The sequence below is a fragment of the Bos grunniens genome, chromosome 3 (genome assembly GCF_055505025.1).
Source record: "Bos grunniens cultivar Pamir isolate PY7600 chromosome 3, Bosgru_T2T1.0, whole genome shotgun sequence".
In the NCBI taxonomy this organism is placed as follows: domain Eukaryota; kingdom Metazoa; phylum Chordata; class Mammalia; order Artiodactyla; family Bovidae; genus Bos; species Bos grunniens.
The window spans coordinates 71,460,598-71,478,687 of NC_141167.1; the positions used below are offsets into that span (position 1 = coordinate 71,460,598).

The following is an 18,090-nucleotide window of genomic DNA, read 5'->3' on the forward strand; positions in this document are numbered from 1 at the left end:
TATACAAATCCATATATGAATGCTTTGCATTCAAAATGGGATAATTCCAGTATCTGAAGTTGTTGGGATTCTAAATCTTTCCCCCCCAGCATTTTATTTTTCATGACACTGTTTCTGTTTGTGTTACGCTGCTGCTGCTGCTAAGTCACTTCTGTCATGTCCGATTCTGTGTGACCCCATAGACGGCAGCCCACTAGGCTCCCCCGTCCCTGGGATTCTCCAGGCAAGAACACTGGAGTGGGTTGCCATTTCCTTCTCCAATGCATGAAAGTGAAAAGTGAAAGTGAAGTCACTCAGTCGTGTCCGACATGGGGTCATGTGACCCCATGGACTGCAGCCTACCAGGCTCCTCCATCCATGGGATTTTCCTGGCAAGAGTACTGGAGTGGGGTGCCATTGCCTTCTGATATATATATATATATATATATATATATATATATATATATATATATATAGTGTGTGTGTGTGTGTGTGTGTTGTTACCACTGTAAATCAGTTTCTTGGTTTTGAGTTTTATAAATTTTGTCAAGTTTACTCCAGACCTATTTGAGGACCGGCTTATAGTTGCTTCCCTGCAGAGACTCAGGTTTGATTCCTGGGTTGGAAGATCCCCTGGTGGAGCGCATGGCAGCCCACTCAAGTATTCTTGCTTGGAGAATCCCATGGACAGAGGAGTCTGGTGGACTACAGTCCATGGGATCGCATAGAGTTGGACACAACTGAGTGATTAACACTTTCACTTGTAGTCGAAAATCCTCGCCAAAGACCATTATCATTACAATTATTTTTCTTATTGTAAATGTTCCCTGGTAACCTCTCTTTTCCGGCAAATTATTTCTTTTCCAGCTTGCCAACAGGGATCCTTTAAGGATTCCTACTTAATGGAGGCATTTCATGTTCAGCTCCCTTAAGATACTGTCTTCCATTCGTTGAGTTGATGTCAGTATTTGCCTTTAGGGCTACCCAGGGTCTTTAACTTCCTTTTACAGAGTTTATTTAAATTTGCTGTTCCTTTTGATGAGTGAGGTGAGGAGTAGAAGATTATTTCTTAGGGATTCCCTTTTCATTCTGTCAAACTTGAAAGTGAAGTGAAAGTGGAAATTGGTCAGTTGTGTCCAACTCTTTGTGACCCCATGATCTGTAGTCCATGGAATTCTTCTGGCCAGAATAATGGAGTGGGTTGCCATTTCCTTCTCCAGGAGATCTTCCCAGCCCAGGGATTGAACCTGTGTCTCCCACATTGCAGGCGGATTCTTTACCAGCTGAGCCACAAGGGAAGCTTAACAGTGCATTAAAAGGTATGTTTATGAAAATTTAGTTAGAGGGATTTCTAAGAGCATCTGAACCCCCATACCACCAGAAGTGGAAGTGTGCTTTGGTGTTTTCAGGAAAAAAAAAAAAGATGGCTTTTAAAAACTGGAAGAAGGGCTTCATGATTCTAGGCTGTATTAATGAGAATACAGAGTCCAGGATTTGAAACTAATATTTCCATTTTATTAAATAGACCACATGAGAGCTTTGTACTTAGTTCTGGTGGACATACTTAAGATTACCAATAATAGAGTGATGGTTAAATTATAGTGTAACCTCTGGAACCAATCCTTTTTTTCAAAGGCCACCCTGGAGAAATTTTCACAACTTCTTGGAGAAAAGTGGGATATAAAACTATTTTGTGTGATCCCCATATTATTTAGAAGACAGGAAGAAAAAGATCGTTAAGTGACACTTGGTGGCAGAGTGATAGAAGTTTATTATTGATACTTTAAAGACTTGTATTCAAATTCTACAATAGAAAAAAATTGAGACAGATACTGTTAAACTAGAAAGTATCCCCTTTGGGAAGTCAAAAAACCTAGAAAACTCATCAGCTAGAGGAAAAGCTACTTTATTGTGAAATAATGTGGTGAAGCACGCTAGCATCTGGTGCCCACTGCATACCAGCCGCTGTGCTGCACATGGGATTTGAGGGCTAACTAACTTGACTGAAGTCCAGCTGCCAGCAAGCACCAGAGCGTCTGTTGGAACTTGTAGGTATTCTGGGGTCAGCTCCACCTATAGCACTATTTTACCCTGTCCCCTAAGCCAGATACCTTAAATTTTCTATACCACTCTCTTGATTTTGGTTTACTATCAGGATGTGGTGGCAAGGGAACAAGGTGCCCCAAGGAGTTAGGAGGTAGAATTATTGTACTACAATGAATTGTTTGTTTAGTATTAAAGAGACTGGATACAGTTGTTTCGCAAAAAGATATATTTTCATATGACTATTTACATTTTTCATATTTAGTTAGAGAATATCATACAACTGATATCTTCAGTTTCATGCTTTTAAACTCTTCTATTTACACTTATCTGACATGGAATTAAAACTGAAATGGTCATATACCTCAGTAATAGAAAGCAACCAGCCAATATAGCTGGGTCTTCACTTAAATTTGTTGATCAACATTAGCAACAGTTACCTTAATAAATTATCATTTATTTTAAAATCAGTAGTAATTTTAAACAATTCATAAATAAGTGTGCTCTGTGCAATTTACATGTTTAATATCCTGTGGATACTAAAAGCTGTATATTGTCAGTTTTGCACATTATTACTTTTATCAAATGATAAGCTTTCTCTGAGGAGAAAGTAGATAAGCTTGAAATTATATCCTAAGCTTCTCTGGAGAGTTATCAAAACTCCATCTGCTTTACAGGAGGAGGTTCCAATTTACGTGAGAGGGCAGTTAAAATCTGATTGAATTTTTCGTATCTCTCTGTCTGATTGACTTGTGCACCTTTGCTGCCCCAAAGCAATCTCATTTGGAATTCAGTCTTGAAGACTTCACTCATTTCTTCATCTGGTTGAAAACCTAATAAAAACAAAACCAAAAAAACTTCAGTTCTGCTTGAAACAGTGTTGAAAATAGACTGAAAACTTGCTTGTTTAAAGTAAGATCAAAATGAACATCTCTCAGAACTTAAAAAATGCCCTCAAGGAAAAATATAGGATCTTTCTATATAAGGAAGGGGAGACCATCCCCCACCCCCAAGGATCTGAGCAACTTCAGAGAAAGAATAACTAAGTCACTATGACAGAATAAAATTTGTGCGCACAAGCCACCATGGGTTGTAGTAGTGCAGGAGTGTTCAAGTATTTTTTTTAAAGCTTTATAATTTACTTGGCATGATTCACCCTTTTTTTAGCTGTACAGTTTATAGAGTTGTATAAACATCACACCACTTTAGAACCCTAGAAAATCTCTAGTACCTCTTCTCAGTCAATCCCTGAACCTACCCCACACCATTAATCTGCTTTCCATTGCTATTTTGCCTTGTCTAGAAATTTGATATTATTCCATATTGTTGCCTGTTAATAATTCCTTTTTATTGCTGAGTAGTATTCAGTTATATGGATATACTGCATTTTGTTTACTGAGTGGTAAGACATTTCAATTGTCTCCAGTTTCTGGCTGTTATGAATAATGTGAACATCTGTGATTAAGTCTTAGCATGGACATGTGTTTTCATATCTTTGGAAGTGGAAGTACTGGCTCATATGGTAAATATATGTTTAAAGAAACTGTCAAACTCTTTTCCAAAATGTCTATACGTCTTATATTCTCATCAGTAACATAATGAAGAGTCCAGTTGTGAACTCTATTGTCATTCTAGATAGTGGTGCTGGCATCTCACCGTGGTTTAATCTTATATTTCTGTAATAACTAATGCTTTGAACATTTTTCCATATAGATATTTGTCATTGTATATCCTCTCTGGTATAGTGTCTATTCAAATCTTTTCTTCTCATTCAGTTGTAAGAATTCTTTATATTCTAGATAATAAGTCCTTTATCAGATGTATGTTTGCCAAATACTTTCTTCTGGTCTGTGGTGTGCCTTTTTGCTTCCTTAATAATGTCTTTCAAAGAGCAAAATGTAGAATTTTGATTTATCAGTGTTTTATAGTTCATGCTTTTTATGGCTTAAGAAATTTTGCCAGACACAAGGACTTTCTATGTTTTCTCATAGAAGCTTTACAGTTTGGCTCGTATATTCTATGAGGTAAAATTGAAGGGTTTTTTGCATGACATTCAATAGTTCTAGCACCATTTGTTGAAAGACTACTTTATCCAGTGAATTACCTTGCCACCTTTGTCAAGAAACAGTTAACAATCATATGTTTGGGCCCATTTCTTAACTCTCTTTTCTGTGTAAGAGATCTGTTCTACTTCTGGCCAAGGATGCTCTCAGTCAGCTCTGTTAGAGCAGGGGAAACCTCTAGCTCGAGTCATACAGGCAGATGTTTCTCATCCTTGATTACTGTTGGAGTAGTTGGCTCTGTCATTAAATATAGTCCCAGCATCTAAATCATAGTCTCTTGGTGGTGGAAAGGGTAACAGAAGCCTTCTATTTCATTCTTCATGTGATGCCAAAATATCTTTGGCAGATAACCAACTAGAGGCCAGATGACAACTTCCATTCATTGAGTTAATCTGCTTTGAGCCCCTATCCTGGGCAGGGTACTGGGATATGTCGGTGAGCAAATTTCTGCCCTTACTGGGTTCACAGTTAATTCCAGCAATAAGAACTTGCTGTGAAAACCTGTAGCAGGATCAGCTGAGAAGTATCAAATACCTTTAAGGTGATTTGCTGTAAAACAGCTTAAAACATACTTTTCTCAAAATCCACCCTGATACATTGGCTTAGGGAACATCTAATGTAATATACTTACTGGTTTTGTATAAGCAGGCATTCTAATAATATCTACTGACTTGAATTATATATGCTTTTATTGTTTGAGCCACCAGGGAAGCTCCTATAATTAGCATCTGAGTCCTATACTGCCAACCCTGCTGAACTTTCTGAGGAAAAGAAACAGGTATGTATTGCTTATACCTAGAGCAGACATAGTGCAAGTTGTTTAGTCCCAAATTCTGTTTCAGGTCAAAATACTAGGCCTCTCCTGCCCCATATATTTCTTAACCTTCTGGATCAAACTGTAGGTCCTTGAAGAGTTTTAAAAATTATACAGTGGTGAAGAGACAAGGCCCTTATTCTTGTACTCGCTTCCTAAGTGGTCTTTTTGCCTACAAGCTTCAGCCCTCCAGCCTTCCTGCACAAAGATGCCAGACTGAAAACAAACCTAATCATGTGATAACATCTTCTCATATTTAAAACCCTTCACTGGCTCTTCCTCAGCCACAGTCCTACATGGAAGGCCTTCCCACCTCTGTCCCCCTCTTTGTTTAGCCTAGCTGGCCACTCCTGAAGACACACGTTACACTAATCCAAACCCAAGTTTGGATCAGTGTACTTGTGTTGCTATTCTCCAAGCTCTCTCAATCTCAGAGGCTTGGCTTATGGTAGACCCTCTGATGCCAAGAGTAGAGGAGCTCATGTCCCAGTGTGTCTGGGAAGAAACAAGAATATAGATAAGTCCAATAGAACCCTAACTCCTCGTGTGGGCCCATCATGTTTTCTAATTATTATTATTAGTGGTACTAATGGTAAACAAACTGACAAATTCTTTCTTGATCCTTTCTCTATTTTCTTTATAACACTGACACAAAAGAAGAGAGAAGGATCCTTAAGTCAGGAATTAAGAATAAGTAATACAAGAAATGGAATTCCCAGGTCTTAATCTTTCCTATTTGGTCTTTTTCTAATTGAGAGCATTGATGCTCTTTTCATTCCTTCATTCCAATTACTGTGCAGAGAGCAGCTTAACCAAAACCAGCTCTTACCGGCCAGGATCCTCTCAGCATTCATCCGGTAGCTGTCTGCAGCTTCCGCCATGAGTCGGGCTGTTGCCAGATGGTTCAGCATAATCTCACAGCTTTCATCGTTTTTTTCCCACATGTCAGTTCCTTCAAAAGTGACAGCCTCACGTTCCATTAAGGTCACAAGAGGCATCAGCAGTGGGACCGATACATTGTTTGGGGGAACACATGTGGACTCTGAAAAACAGGGGCAGGGGTAAAGTTCTCCATATCATGTTTTTTTTCCCCAAGTTAAATGCAGAGAGTTCCAGTTGAAGATGGCAATGTAGGAGAGTCCTGGGCTTACCGCCTTCTGTGGACACAGTGAATCTATGGCTAAGTATGGAACAACTTCCTCTGGGAAAAATCCTAAAGACTGCATTGTGCAAATAAGAGAAGACCCACATCAAAGCAGGTAAGAGGGGCTGGGAGACTGTCACACTATAAACCCTCTCCTGGGGCAGTGATCCACAGTCAGGAGGGAACTCAAAACCTGGAGCTTCAACCTGAGGAGCAAAGGGCTTGAACCCCACGTGTACCACTGCAACTTTTAAGACCAGCACCTGAGATACAAACCCCCAAAACATCTAACTTTGAAACTCAAACACTGTACCTGTCTGTAAGACCCCAAGGCTATAATTGTCTGAGAAACAGGTCTTAAAGGGCTTACAAGCTTGAACTCACCTGATCCAGGGCTCGGTACAGAGGCAGCCAATTGAGAGGTGCCTAGATATTATGCAAATTAGGCTCATTTGCCAATATTAAAGTTTTAGCCTGAAAGACAGGCTTCTGCTTTGGCATATAGCTAGGGCTTAGGAGGCCCTCAGCAAATGGAAGCTGATAGATGATGCAGTCCTTGTGTGCTGTCTCTGCCTTGCTCCAGCTCACTGATACATCCTAGAAAAGAGCTTATACCTTTGTCCAGCTACCTCTAGAACACTACACGTTGCCTAGCTCTGAGGGCCAAAGGGGCTTATGCCCATGGATCCTATAGGACTGTAACCTTTATAATGCCACAAGAAAAGAAAATTATAGGCCAGTATTTGCAAATTGAATTCAACAATACATTAAAAGGATCATATGGATTGATTAAGTGGGATTTATTCCAGGGAAACAAGGATGGCTCAATATTCACAAATCAATATGACATACTGTGTTAATAAGATGAAAGAAAAATAATTTGATCTTAATAGATGCATAAAAATCATTTGACAAGATCTGACATCCATTTATGGTTAAAAAAAAAAACTCCCAACAAAGTGGATATAGAGGGAATGTACAACAACATAATGAGGCCACATATAACAAGCCCATAAAGCTAAAAACTTTCCATCTGAGAACTGGAATAAAAGGATGCCAATTCACCACTTCTGTTCACACCATACACAAAAATAAACTCATGTAAGACACAATACCATAAAGCTCTGACACAAGAATATAGGCAAAACATTCTCTGGCATAAATCATAGCAATGTTACCTTAAATCAGTCTCCCAAGGTAGTAAAAATAAAGGGGATCTCATTAAACATGTTTTTGCAAAGGAAACCATAAACAAAATGAAACGACAACCAACAGATGGGAGAAAATATTTGCAAACAATGTGACCAACAAGGGCTTAATTTTGAAAATATACAAACAGTTCATACAACTAGCAAAAAAACAAATAGCCCCCTGAAAAAATAGGCAGATGGCCAACAGATACATGATGCTCAATAGACAACAGATGCTCAACATTGCTAATTATCAGAGAAATGCGAATCAAAACTACAATGAGGTATCACTTCACAGTGGTCAGAATGGCCATCATCAAAAAGTCAAATAATAAATGCTGGAGACAGTGTTGAGAAAAGGGCACCCTCCTATACTGTTGGAGAGAATGTAAATTAGTGCAGCTACTATGGAGAACAGCATGGAGATTCTTAAAAAACTGAAAACAGAGTTGCTATATGATCCAACAATCCCACTCATGGGCATGTTATCTGGAGAAAACCCTTAATTTGAAAAGATGCCTGTACCTCAGTGTTCATAGCAGCACTATTTACAATAGCCAAGATATGGAAGCAACCTAAATGTCACTCAACAGATGAGTGGATAAAGAAAGATGTGGTATATGTATGTACACAATGGAATACTACTCAGCCAGAAAAAAATGACAATGCCATTTGCAGCAACACATGGATGGACCTAGAGATTAATTATCATGCTGAGTGAAGTGAGTCAGACAGATAGATATCTCACGATATCACTTATGTATGGAATCTAAAAAATGATACAAATGAACTTATTTACACAACAAGGTCCTTTTGTATAGCATAGGGAACTCTAATCAATATCTTGCAATAATCTACGATGAAAAATATTAAATATATAACTGAATTATTTTGCTGTACACTAGATTTACACATCATAAATCAACTATAACTTAAATTTTAAAAGATGCATATGTGTGTATACATACAATGGAACATTATTCAGCCATTAAAAAGAAATCCTGCCATTTGTGACAACACAAACTTGAGGGTATTATGCTAAGTGAAATATGTCAGACAGAAAAAGATAAATAGCATGTGAACTCACTTACATGTAGAGTCTAAGAAAAACAGAAACACCCCTTGAGTTCATGGATATAGAGGACAGATTGGTGGTCACCTGAGACAAGGGGAGAAGTGAAATGGTTGAAGGGATCAGAAGGTACAGATTTCCAGTTATAAAGTAACTCCTGGAGATATGCTATACAGCGTGGTGACTATAGTGAATACTGTACTGCATATTTGAAAGTAGCTAGCAAAGTGAATCTTGAAAGTTCTCATCAGAAAAAAAAATTTTTGCACCCATGTATGGTGATAGATATTAACCGGTCTTATTGTGATCATTTTGCAACAATCAAATATTGAACCATTATGTTGTACACCTGAATTTAATATGTAAATTGTACCTCTGTTTACAAAGTTAAGCTCAAAACGAGGTGACTGGTACCCTATGTCTTGTTTTAGCAACCGAATACCTACAAGCAACTCTTGTCATCTGATACAGGCTTGACTGACAATCCTGACTGACTCATTGACAATCCTGCAGATAACTTGGAGCCTTTATAACACGCCCTGCTAAAAGCTTTGCTCAAACCAGAACAGATAATGACACTGCCAAGCAGCCCGCAGGCTGCCTGCCCTGACCCAGTGCTCACCTCTGCCTTCATGCAGGACTTTGCTGAAAGGCTTCAGCTGTTTCTCATAGAGGATGGCGGTTTGTGTGTACTGGTGCCGCAGGGCAGTCCACGTTTTTTCTAACCGTGTGATCTGGAAGAAAGAAAACTGTTATAGCTTTGGAAAAAGGCTCTTTTAAAAATTACCTTGGTGCTTAAGTTTTGAAATGAAGGACAGATGGACATGATAAAAACTCAAAGCAGTTGAAAGAGTATAGAGAAAAGCTAATCCCTACCCACTCCCTGCTCCATGTTGCTCTCATGACCCATTAGAGACACACACTTTTTAAAATAAATGCATATCATACTATACACATATTTTCCTGTTCCTTGTTTGGAAGTTATTTCACATAAGTACATATAGAACAGCATACAACAGTCTTGTTTTATCTCAAGTGGTCCATTTATGCATAAACCATAGTTTAGCTAATTTCCTATACATAAGAGCTTTAAACATATTTTTCTGTTATAGAATTATCTCAAAGATTTTGCAGATGTGCACAAGAGAATATCTGGAGGATAAATTTCCAGAAGTAGAACTACTGGGTCAAGAAATAAAATCTTGATAGGCATTGCCAACTGTCCTCCAGAGTTTATACTGATGTAAGGATGTAGAATTGTGATTTTAAGCATTTTAATGTTACTTTTAAGTAGTAAAGTCTGAAACATATGGAAAATTGCCTAGGCCATGTGATGCCACTGCTCATTTCTTTGGAATCGTTTAGTCCAGACCAACATATGCCACTGACTCTGACTATCCTAATAGTCCCCCATTCACACCCTAAAACCAGCAAGCCTGTGTCTGATATCTTCTACATGAAACAAGGAAGGGGGAAAAGGGAACTAATTAGGGAATGAGGGCCAATTCTGTCAGGTATTTGAGGAATTTCATTTAATCCTCACAGTGCTCTATGAGGCAGTATTTTGACTTCATTTTACAGATCAGAAGACAAGAGATTAGATAACTTAGTCAAGTTTCACAGCTAAATGGCAGAGATTCATTTCCTTGGCCTCTAACTCCCTGTGTATTCCAAGAGGAGGGTGAGAAAGGATCACCACCAGCAGGTCTGCTGGGAAGGGGAGGATGTGGCTTATCTTCCTCTGGCCACCCATGATGCCACCATTTCTTCTCATGCCCCCTTCTTCTTCCCTGCCGTGAAGCATCCACCTTCTGAAAGGAGCCCTTGTCTTGGCCCATCTCCTGGATGCGCTCTCTTGATACCAGAAACTGAGAACAGAAGGCAGCACAAATGGCTGTAGTCCAGGGTCAGGTTTAGATGATACACAGAAATGACATGACTCTCGTCTCTGGTTTTTCCTAGGTCTGCCACTCCCTACCCCAAACAGAGCCCTGAGCACTCTGGAGGACTCTGACCCCTCACTGCTGAAGTGTTGCAGATAGGAAGAATATGATGCTGCCGTGGGATGGGGGGACCACCTATAAAGGCATGTTTATGTGCTTTGGGATAAGTCCCTAATTGCTGAGTTTGATGTCATGGACAGCAACCATATTAATGTCACAAATTCCCCTTCACTACTCTCAGAGGAAGCTCTGGGCTGGGAAGCTATACGAATAGCTAACCTATTAGTTCTCAGAATTATAGGCAGTTTTGGATAAGAGGAAATAAACATAATGTAAATTAGAAACAGCCAAATGAAAAATGATAACTCCTGTTAGTATAGTAGAAGTCAGTATATCATGAAAATACAGCTGAACTTGCTTATTTCAAATATTGACCCAAATAATTTCAGTGCATCTAAAGAAATTTGAAAGTTCTTAGAATATTATAATTGGAATTGACCCTTCTCAAAATTTCCTGGTGAAAGCATGAAGCATTTCAGCTTCTTGTTTGAAAGGTGACCTTGGTTTCATATAAGGAAATTATGTTCTTAACATGCAGGATTTCAGAGAATCTGTGGCTGGTTGCAAAATAGCCAAGCTAAATGAGCGGTGGCTTTGGTATTACTCTTGCAGACTGGGTTTGTGGGACTGTGATCTCATACTCAAAGTCACTGAGCATCTACCTCTATGAGGTCCACTTGGCTTCAAAAACAAATTTTCAGTTTCAAACCTCATTCTAAAAACAGACTGTCAAAGCAGATAAATTCAAAGTGCCTGATTTCAGAAACTCTGCTTTAGGGGGTTGTATGGCAAATGAGTCAGGAAGCTGAGTCTTTTAACAGGAGTCTGTTTTAGGTGACCTGAGGAACATACTTTGAGATAAACCACTCTAGGGATCCTCAGAGATCAGCTCCCCAAATGTCTTGGTTTCCCAGTCATAACCCCAAACAGCCCGCCTGCCCAGTGACCCAGATGGAAGCAGTCTTTCTTACACAACACACTTGAGCCAGACTTAATCACCCTAACCGGTTCTTCAGGAACATCTGTTGTTCTTGAGGATGACTCTTATTGTACATCACAGAGAAAGTGTAGGCAGTCAGCGATTATCTGCTGTCTTTAAAAACAGAGCCAGAAACTTGCAACGCTGCTCTTGTTTGCCCCCCTAATCAAAGCAGCTTTCACTAAGACACGATTTACCTTTTGCATTGACCAAAGTCACCTGTGGTTTGCCAGGCATAGACTTGAAGACCACTTTGCAGAGCATTAAGTACACACAGGCCCACAGGGCTGCATAAAGCAAGTTGAAATTTACCTGTGGCATTTCCAAGGCCTTCATGATGGCTGAGAAAGAATAGAGGTCCCCCATGGAGTCTTTCAGCTCCACTGCCACCTGGATGATCTTATTGAGGGTGGCTGCTCTGTCCTCCAGACTGCCCGTGCAGCCCAGAATGTCCACTGCGATGCCGATGGCCATCGTGTTGTGTCTGAAAGGAAGGAGATGAGCGATCAGGCCCAGGGCTAATAGGACCAGGAGGAAATGAAACCAAACTGGCCAAGGAAAGGACTGGCTTTGCACCATTTGCCACTGTCTTCCTGAGACACACTGGCAGCTCACACAGTTTGGTTGCTGATTGCAAAGACAGACCACCCCCATCAGAGTGACTGCAGAAGGGCCCCAGTGGGCGTCCTGTGGAGAATCAAAAAGGACAGATACCCCAGGACATGGCATGTTCAGCCCTGGAGCAAGGGGCATGAAGGGGCCTTCCTGTGCTGAAGCTGCTCAGAAGTGCACGTGGCTCCTTGTCCCTCTCACCATGACAGGTCCACAGAGATGCCAGGTCCCCAACACACTGAGGAATCCTTTGGGAAGTCCCTAAGCCCCCTGGACTGGGGAATGGAAGGGACAGAAAGATGAGATAATATGCTAGATCCAGGAAGACAACATGGATGTGAGAACAAGGGATGAGCTAAGAATAAAGTGGCTTGGGTCAAGGGGCCAGAAAGTGAGTGGGAATGTGGACAAAGACTCAATAGTGAGCTGGCAGGATTTCTCTGTAAGGTCAGACCCTCATAGAAAGAAATCTTGTATCTACCAACAATCCTCCCTTTTCTCATCCTGAATGCCACGGGTCAACTGCGCAGACCCAGAAGAGGAAGCAGAGTGGTCTTTTCTGTACAGACAATGGGATGGATATGAATGGGGTCACAGAGAGGTCTCCTCCCTGGTGGCAGCAGTCTGTAAACCTGCCTCTCCCTCCCTCTGTGGCCCAGGAATGAGCATTCCCTACCTTGGGCCAGAGTGAAAGTGAAAGTTGCTCAGTCATGTCTGACTCTTTGCGAACCTATGGACTATACAGTCCATGGAATTCTCCAGGCCAGAATACTGGAGTGGGTAGCTGTTCCCTTCTCCAGGGAATCTTCCCAACCCAGGGATCAAACTCAGGTCTTCTGCATTGCAGGTGGATTCTTTACCAGCTGAGCCACCAGAGTGGCCTTGGGTAAATTTCTCTCCAGGCACTGGTACGAGTGCTGAAGGTGAAGCACTAATTCACAGCTATGGTCGCTACGATATGACTTGCCTCTGAAACTCTGGGGCCACCTTTTCCTAGAAGTTCACAGCTAAGGAGGATATTCCACGCTTCCTGTGCTGGCCTCCTCCTCACTCTTCTAAAGCAAAGAGAGGGGTGATTCATCTAGTGGCTAGCACTACCAGTTTCTCCAATGATTTTTAAATCAGTAACAGGCTCTGCTGTCTCTGAGCATTTGCACATGTGGGTGTGCAAGGTGGTTGCTCAAAGCGTGACCTTAGGCTCCACTGCTCCACTCTAAAATGGGAACAAGGGCTGTTGTGAGAAAGACTGTGTGTGTGCGTAAAGATAATTAAAGTGCCTGGCTCAGCAGTACCTAGCAAATAGCAGTTGTTACTACCCTGGTATCTGTGTGCGCATTTCTCCCTCTGTATGTTGGTCCCTTTTGCCTATATCTCTTCCCTTTATCTTCTTTTGCTAATTTCCTGTCTTTCTTAATTAATGGATCTTTAAAATAGACTTAAACACATGTATACCTGTGGCGGATTCATTTTGATATTTGGCAAAACTAATACAATTATGTAAAGTTTAAAAATAAAATAAAATTAGAAAAAAAAAATCAAATAACTGTAACTCTGAAGTACTATGTGAAATATGTTATTATTTTATTATCACATCCACTAAGAATGTAATAAAGGTTTATGTTATTAAAAAAAAATAAAATAAAATAAAAAACATGCAGAAGGAAGATGGTAGCGGCAGGCAAAGGAGATTGAGGAGGGGCTAGGCAGGGAGAGGTTACATGAGGAGTTTGTGGTGAAACAGAAGCCCAGAGGGAGCATCTGTATAGAGAGGTCAAAGAAGATGAGGAGAGAAAATGAAATTTCAGACTATAAAAGGGGTCTGAAATGTTACTGTCAGGACAAGGTATGACCAATACCTCTTCAAGTCTGTAATGTGCATGTCATGTGTTAATGTTTAAACCACGCTGAAGCCAGATTCTCAAATGATCCTAATAAAGATTTAGCTTTGTTGAAAAAAAAAAATAGACTTAAAGTATATTTTTATTATGTTAAACTTATTGAAGAGTTTTGTTACCCATTTGCAAAGTGTTAAGGTTGAGATGAACATTTTAGCTGTTTAATAGTAAACTAACTTCCTATGTTGCCATAATTGATTCTTTAGTCAATGTTTTTTTCCTATGTTTTAAGGCCCTTAATAAAAGACAGGTTCTCTATTTAAGAACTGGCTTTATATCAACAGTTAATTGGGTAATTATATCCATTCATTCGAACAACATTTGCCTCAAACCTCCTGCACACACCGCCTTGGGAAAAACAGCTCAGCAAGGCAATTGTGTAGCAGAAGCTCCTGAGGTGGGTAGGAGGCACAAAACATTTCAGAAGGACATCCCACTCACTAGCCTTGGAATGGGTGGTGACTGAACTGAAGTTTAAAATGGAGGGTGGTTTACATTAGACTCTCAAACACAAGGCTGTCACCTGATCCTGCAGGACTGCTGTAACCTTAATTTAGTAGACACATTGTAATGGAGAGAACCACTCCCCAGGCCCTAGCAGGTAGATCCTACAGGTCAGCTCTGGATGGCGAACAAAGCAAGGAGCCAGACCCCAGGCAGGCGGCAATCAGGAGGAAGAGGAAATGGATGTAGACAAGAGTGGAAGTCAGAAAATAGCCCAGAGAGAAGCCACAAGCCTGCTGACCTCAGCCTGGGCACCCATAAAGCATGCCCAACCCAGCTCATGAAACTGATAAAATAAGGCCTGCAGGGCTTCCCTGGTGGCTCAGTGGTAAAGAATCCACCTGCCAATGCAGGGATCATGAGTTTGATCCCTGGTCTGGGAGGATCCCACACGTTCCAGAGCAACAAAGCCCATGGGCCACAGCTATTGAGCCTGTGCTCTAGAGCCCGTGCTCTGCAACAAGAGAAGCCACTGCATTGAGAAGCCCGCACACTGCAATGAAGAACAGCCTCCGCTCGCCACAACTAGACAAAGCCTGCACGGCATCGAAGACCCAGCTCCGCCATAAATAAATAAACAAGGCCTGCAGCTGGGGAGCTTTCAGTCTGAAAAGTATCACAGGAGAAACAGGGATGCACGGCAGCACAGTTGGTCTCTGCTGAAATAATGACCACGGGCCCAGACCAGGAGGGAGGGCAGGCGAGTGGAAATGAGAAGCCAGGCCCTGGGGCATGGGGAGGGAGAGGATGCCTTGGAGAGCAGGGCTGGCATCTAGAAGAGTGAGCAGGGAAAGTAGGGGAATTCAGAAGTCAGACCTACCATTGCCCAAAGACACTGAACAATAAGCTGACAGGCATGCCTGAACAAAGGCAGCAGGCTCGCGTCCTGCCCTCCTGCCTCCCAGCAGTCTTCCATTCGGTGCTGGGTGTTTCCTACGGGAGGCACCTGTGGCGGTGAAACCACAGCAACAGAGGCACTGGAGCCATTTTATTTGCTTCATAGTTGGGTAACCTTGAAAGCAGCTGCTACCAACTCTCCCAGGCCATTTGAAATATAGTGTTTACTTTCTAGGGGCTAGTGGTAGTCTAGGACTGCACTGTCCACAGACCACATGTGGCTATATTTATACTTAAAATGCTGAAGAGTAAAAATAAATTTCATCCTTCAGTTGCCACATTTCAGGTGCTCAGGGGTCACCAGCGGCCAGTGGATGCTGTCAGGAGATTTCTGCCATCAGTGTTGTACTGGACAGCGCTGTGACCCAGAACATCACAGAAAACCATGGGCAGGGGATGATGGTGCTAGGGCTCCGGCTTCTGAAGCATCACTCGCCTCTCCTCAGGAGAAGCCAGGGCCCTGGCTGCCCACTAAAGACCACACGAGTGCTGTGGCAACCAGGAAGCTGGTTGGGAAAACAGAAAACTTCAGATAACAAAGCAGTCTTACCCAAAACAACTATCTTTTCATGTGTATCAAAAAGGCCAACTTCTATGGTAACGTGAGATTCTAGTCTAGTGCTGCTTAAAAACGTGCCTTGCTACTTCCACCTTTCTAGTTTCTAAATATCTGATGTGAGTGGGTTTTAATGGCCAGCCAGGGCCCTGGCTTTCCACGAGAAGAGGGCAGTGATGCTTTAGAGGTCGGGGGCCTGAGCACCTCATCTCTTGCCCTCTGATCCCCCATTTGTCCACACTTCAAAGAAAACACCGTTCAGACCCTGTTCTTCCCAACTTCCCCCACAAACCCCCACTTGATTCCTAAAGCAGACAGAGGGGCTGCAGCTCAGGCTGGAGGGAAGTGGCATGGCACCCCCGCTCCATCTGCCGCAGCACTGCCCCCACCCCAGGCCAGCAGGGGTGGTGGTGACCTGTGCTCTAGGGCTGAGCCTCTGCCGGCTTCTCCATCTGCCCATGGAGCAGAGTTGCGAACGTGCTATCTGTTCCCTGACTTCCTCTTTGCCACCTGAGCTTCTCCAGGAATTCTCTGGTCACGGCTTCTGGGAAAGGCCTTCAGGGGCCACACTTCCTCGAGTGAGGTGGCCCTGGGCCAGAGGGTACCTGGCGTCTCCCAGCTCTGAAAACTGTAGCTCTGACAGCCTGTGGAGTTGAAAGGACCGTAGTACAGAGCAGCACTACTCACCTTTCAATGATGTCCAGGCGCAGTTGGTGACCATAAGGCAAGGTGATGAGCTCCAGCCCTGAGTTCACGCCCATGTTCTTCCTCATCTCTTCCGAGACTTCAAGTATCCTCGCGACCTGTCAAGAACACAGGTTGAAATGAACTGGACCAGGAAGTGGGCTTGCTGCGAACATGGAAAGAAATACACTAAACTGGGACACTGTGGATGCACTTGACTTGTGGCACTTCTTTCTGAGCAGCAGCATCTGAAAATACAGTCTTAATACACTATTTGGAGGCTTTTGATACATATACTGGAATGTAAAACCTGGCAGGAAAATACCTAGATTGGTCTGCAGATTTGGTGTTTCTGCCCAGCCAGAGAACAGTGTGGTTCTTCGAGCTTGTGTCTAACATGGCTGGATCCTGCTGCTAGATTTGCCGCCAACAGCAGGGCTATGTGCCCACGGAGCAGACCGATCCCCGGCAGTGGAAAAGTGGAGCTGCGTCCAAGTGCCACTCTGCTGCAGGCTCTGCCGTTTATGTTCTCGCTTAACGGCAGGGCTGGCTCCTATTACCCGTAATTACGCCTCTCCTGGGCTCAGGAAACGCACTGTACATCTGGAAACTATTAGAAACATGTACGGCTATGTGAAACCTGAGGTCTCAAACACACCCACTTCTCCCCCTGAGAGGTCTTCCTTAAAGAAAATCTGGTTTGTTTGTCCCAGTCAACACTCCCCATCTCAGTTCCAGTGTGTGATCACAGCTTATTGGAATCAGGTATTAGTTAACCACTTATAGTTATTACATTACTTCCAAATGCTACAGCTGAGTCAGGGCATCTCTAAAACGGGGCTGGTGACACTCACAGAGCACTGATATGTTGATACTAACAGTGCAATGAGCAGATGTGTGTGTGTGCTAAGTCGCTTCAGTTGTGTCCGACTGCAACCCTATGGACTGGAGCCTGCCAGGCTGTCCATGGGATTCTCCAGGAAAGAATCCTGGAGTGGGTTGCCATGCCCTCCTCCAGGGGATTTTCCCATTGAACCCACATCTCCTGTGGCTTCTGCATTGCAGGCAGATTCTTGACTGCTAAAACACCAGGGGAGGTCCAACTAGCAGATATAATGGGTCAAACCATCCCTGGACATGTGGCAGACACAGGACAATTCCTTTCCTTGTTCCTGTGGAGTTGTCCTCCACGATAATTATCCTGAGCATATGAACAGTCCAGGTGTCTTCATAACAGTCCACCAAAAACATCTGGCAGTTTAGTTGATATTAACCTTGACCTTTAACTTCTGTAGTTGAGCAAAGGCACCACCATCAGTCCTGGGGATGAGCTGTCCAGTGCAGACTCCAGAATAAGATGCAGGATTCATCTGCTCTCGGCCTCAGTTTCCCCTTCTCTAAAACAACTGCTGAGTTTACCTTCCTCAAGGACTTTGCCAAGGATCAAATGACCCTAAAACCCGAGCTATTTACAAAGCCAAGTTATGAATCACTGGCCATGTGAAAGGGGGAAGAATTCTGGCCCGATCTCTGGAAAGAGATTTACGCCTTGACCATGGCAAGGCAGCCCAGATGGACACCCTGGTCACCTGCAGTCACACACTCTTTGCTTGTTTAGACATCTGCCCTGTCAGAGGCTCCAAACCTAACACATT

The 18,090-nt window shown here is 42.5% G+C and overlaps 1 protein-coding gene and 1 long non-coding RNA gene across 14 annotated transcripts in view; one reads left to right on the top strand and one right to left on the bottom strand.

The window, feature by feature from the left end:
* Positions 1 to 1,730: 1,730 nt before the first annotated feature.
* BCAR3 (BCAR3 adaptor protein, NSP family member) overlaps positions 1,731 to 18,090 on the bottom strand; it is a 259,712-nt gene continuing 243,352 nt past the window's right edge. For 12 of the 13 annotated variants that reach the window (XM_086391286.1, XM_086391285.1, XM_086391284.1 and 9 more), the window contains 5 exons: positions 16,439 to 16,554; positions 11,600 to 11,771; positions 8,928 to 9,039; positions 5,729 to 5,941; positions 1,731 to 2,855 (listed from right to left, as the gene is read on the bottom strand). In XM_086391286.1, the coding sequence (XP_086247412.1) occupies positions 2,677 to 2,855; positions 5,729 to 5,941; positions 8,928 to 9,039; positions 11,600 to 11,771; positions 16,439 to 16,554 (792 nt within the window). In that variant the 3' untranslated portion in view covers positions 1,731 to 2,676. Of the gene's footprint in view, positions 2,856 to 5,728; positions 5,942 to 8,927; positions 9,040 to 11,599; positions 11,772 to 16,434; positions 16,555 to 18,090 lie in introns of those variants that run through there. The other variant, XM_086391293.1, reaches the window with a different exon arrangement.
* Positions 2,828 to 10,415, top strand: LOC147375829 (uncharacterized). Its single transcript, XR_015160526.1, has 2 exons — positions 2,828 to 4,863; positions 5,996 to 10,415. It is a non-coding gene; the product is annotated as an uncharacterized LOC147375829 (long non-coding RNA).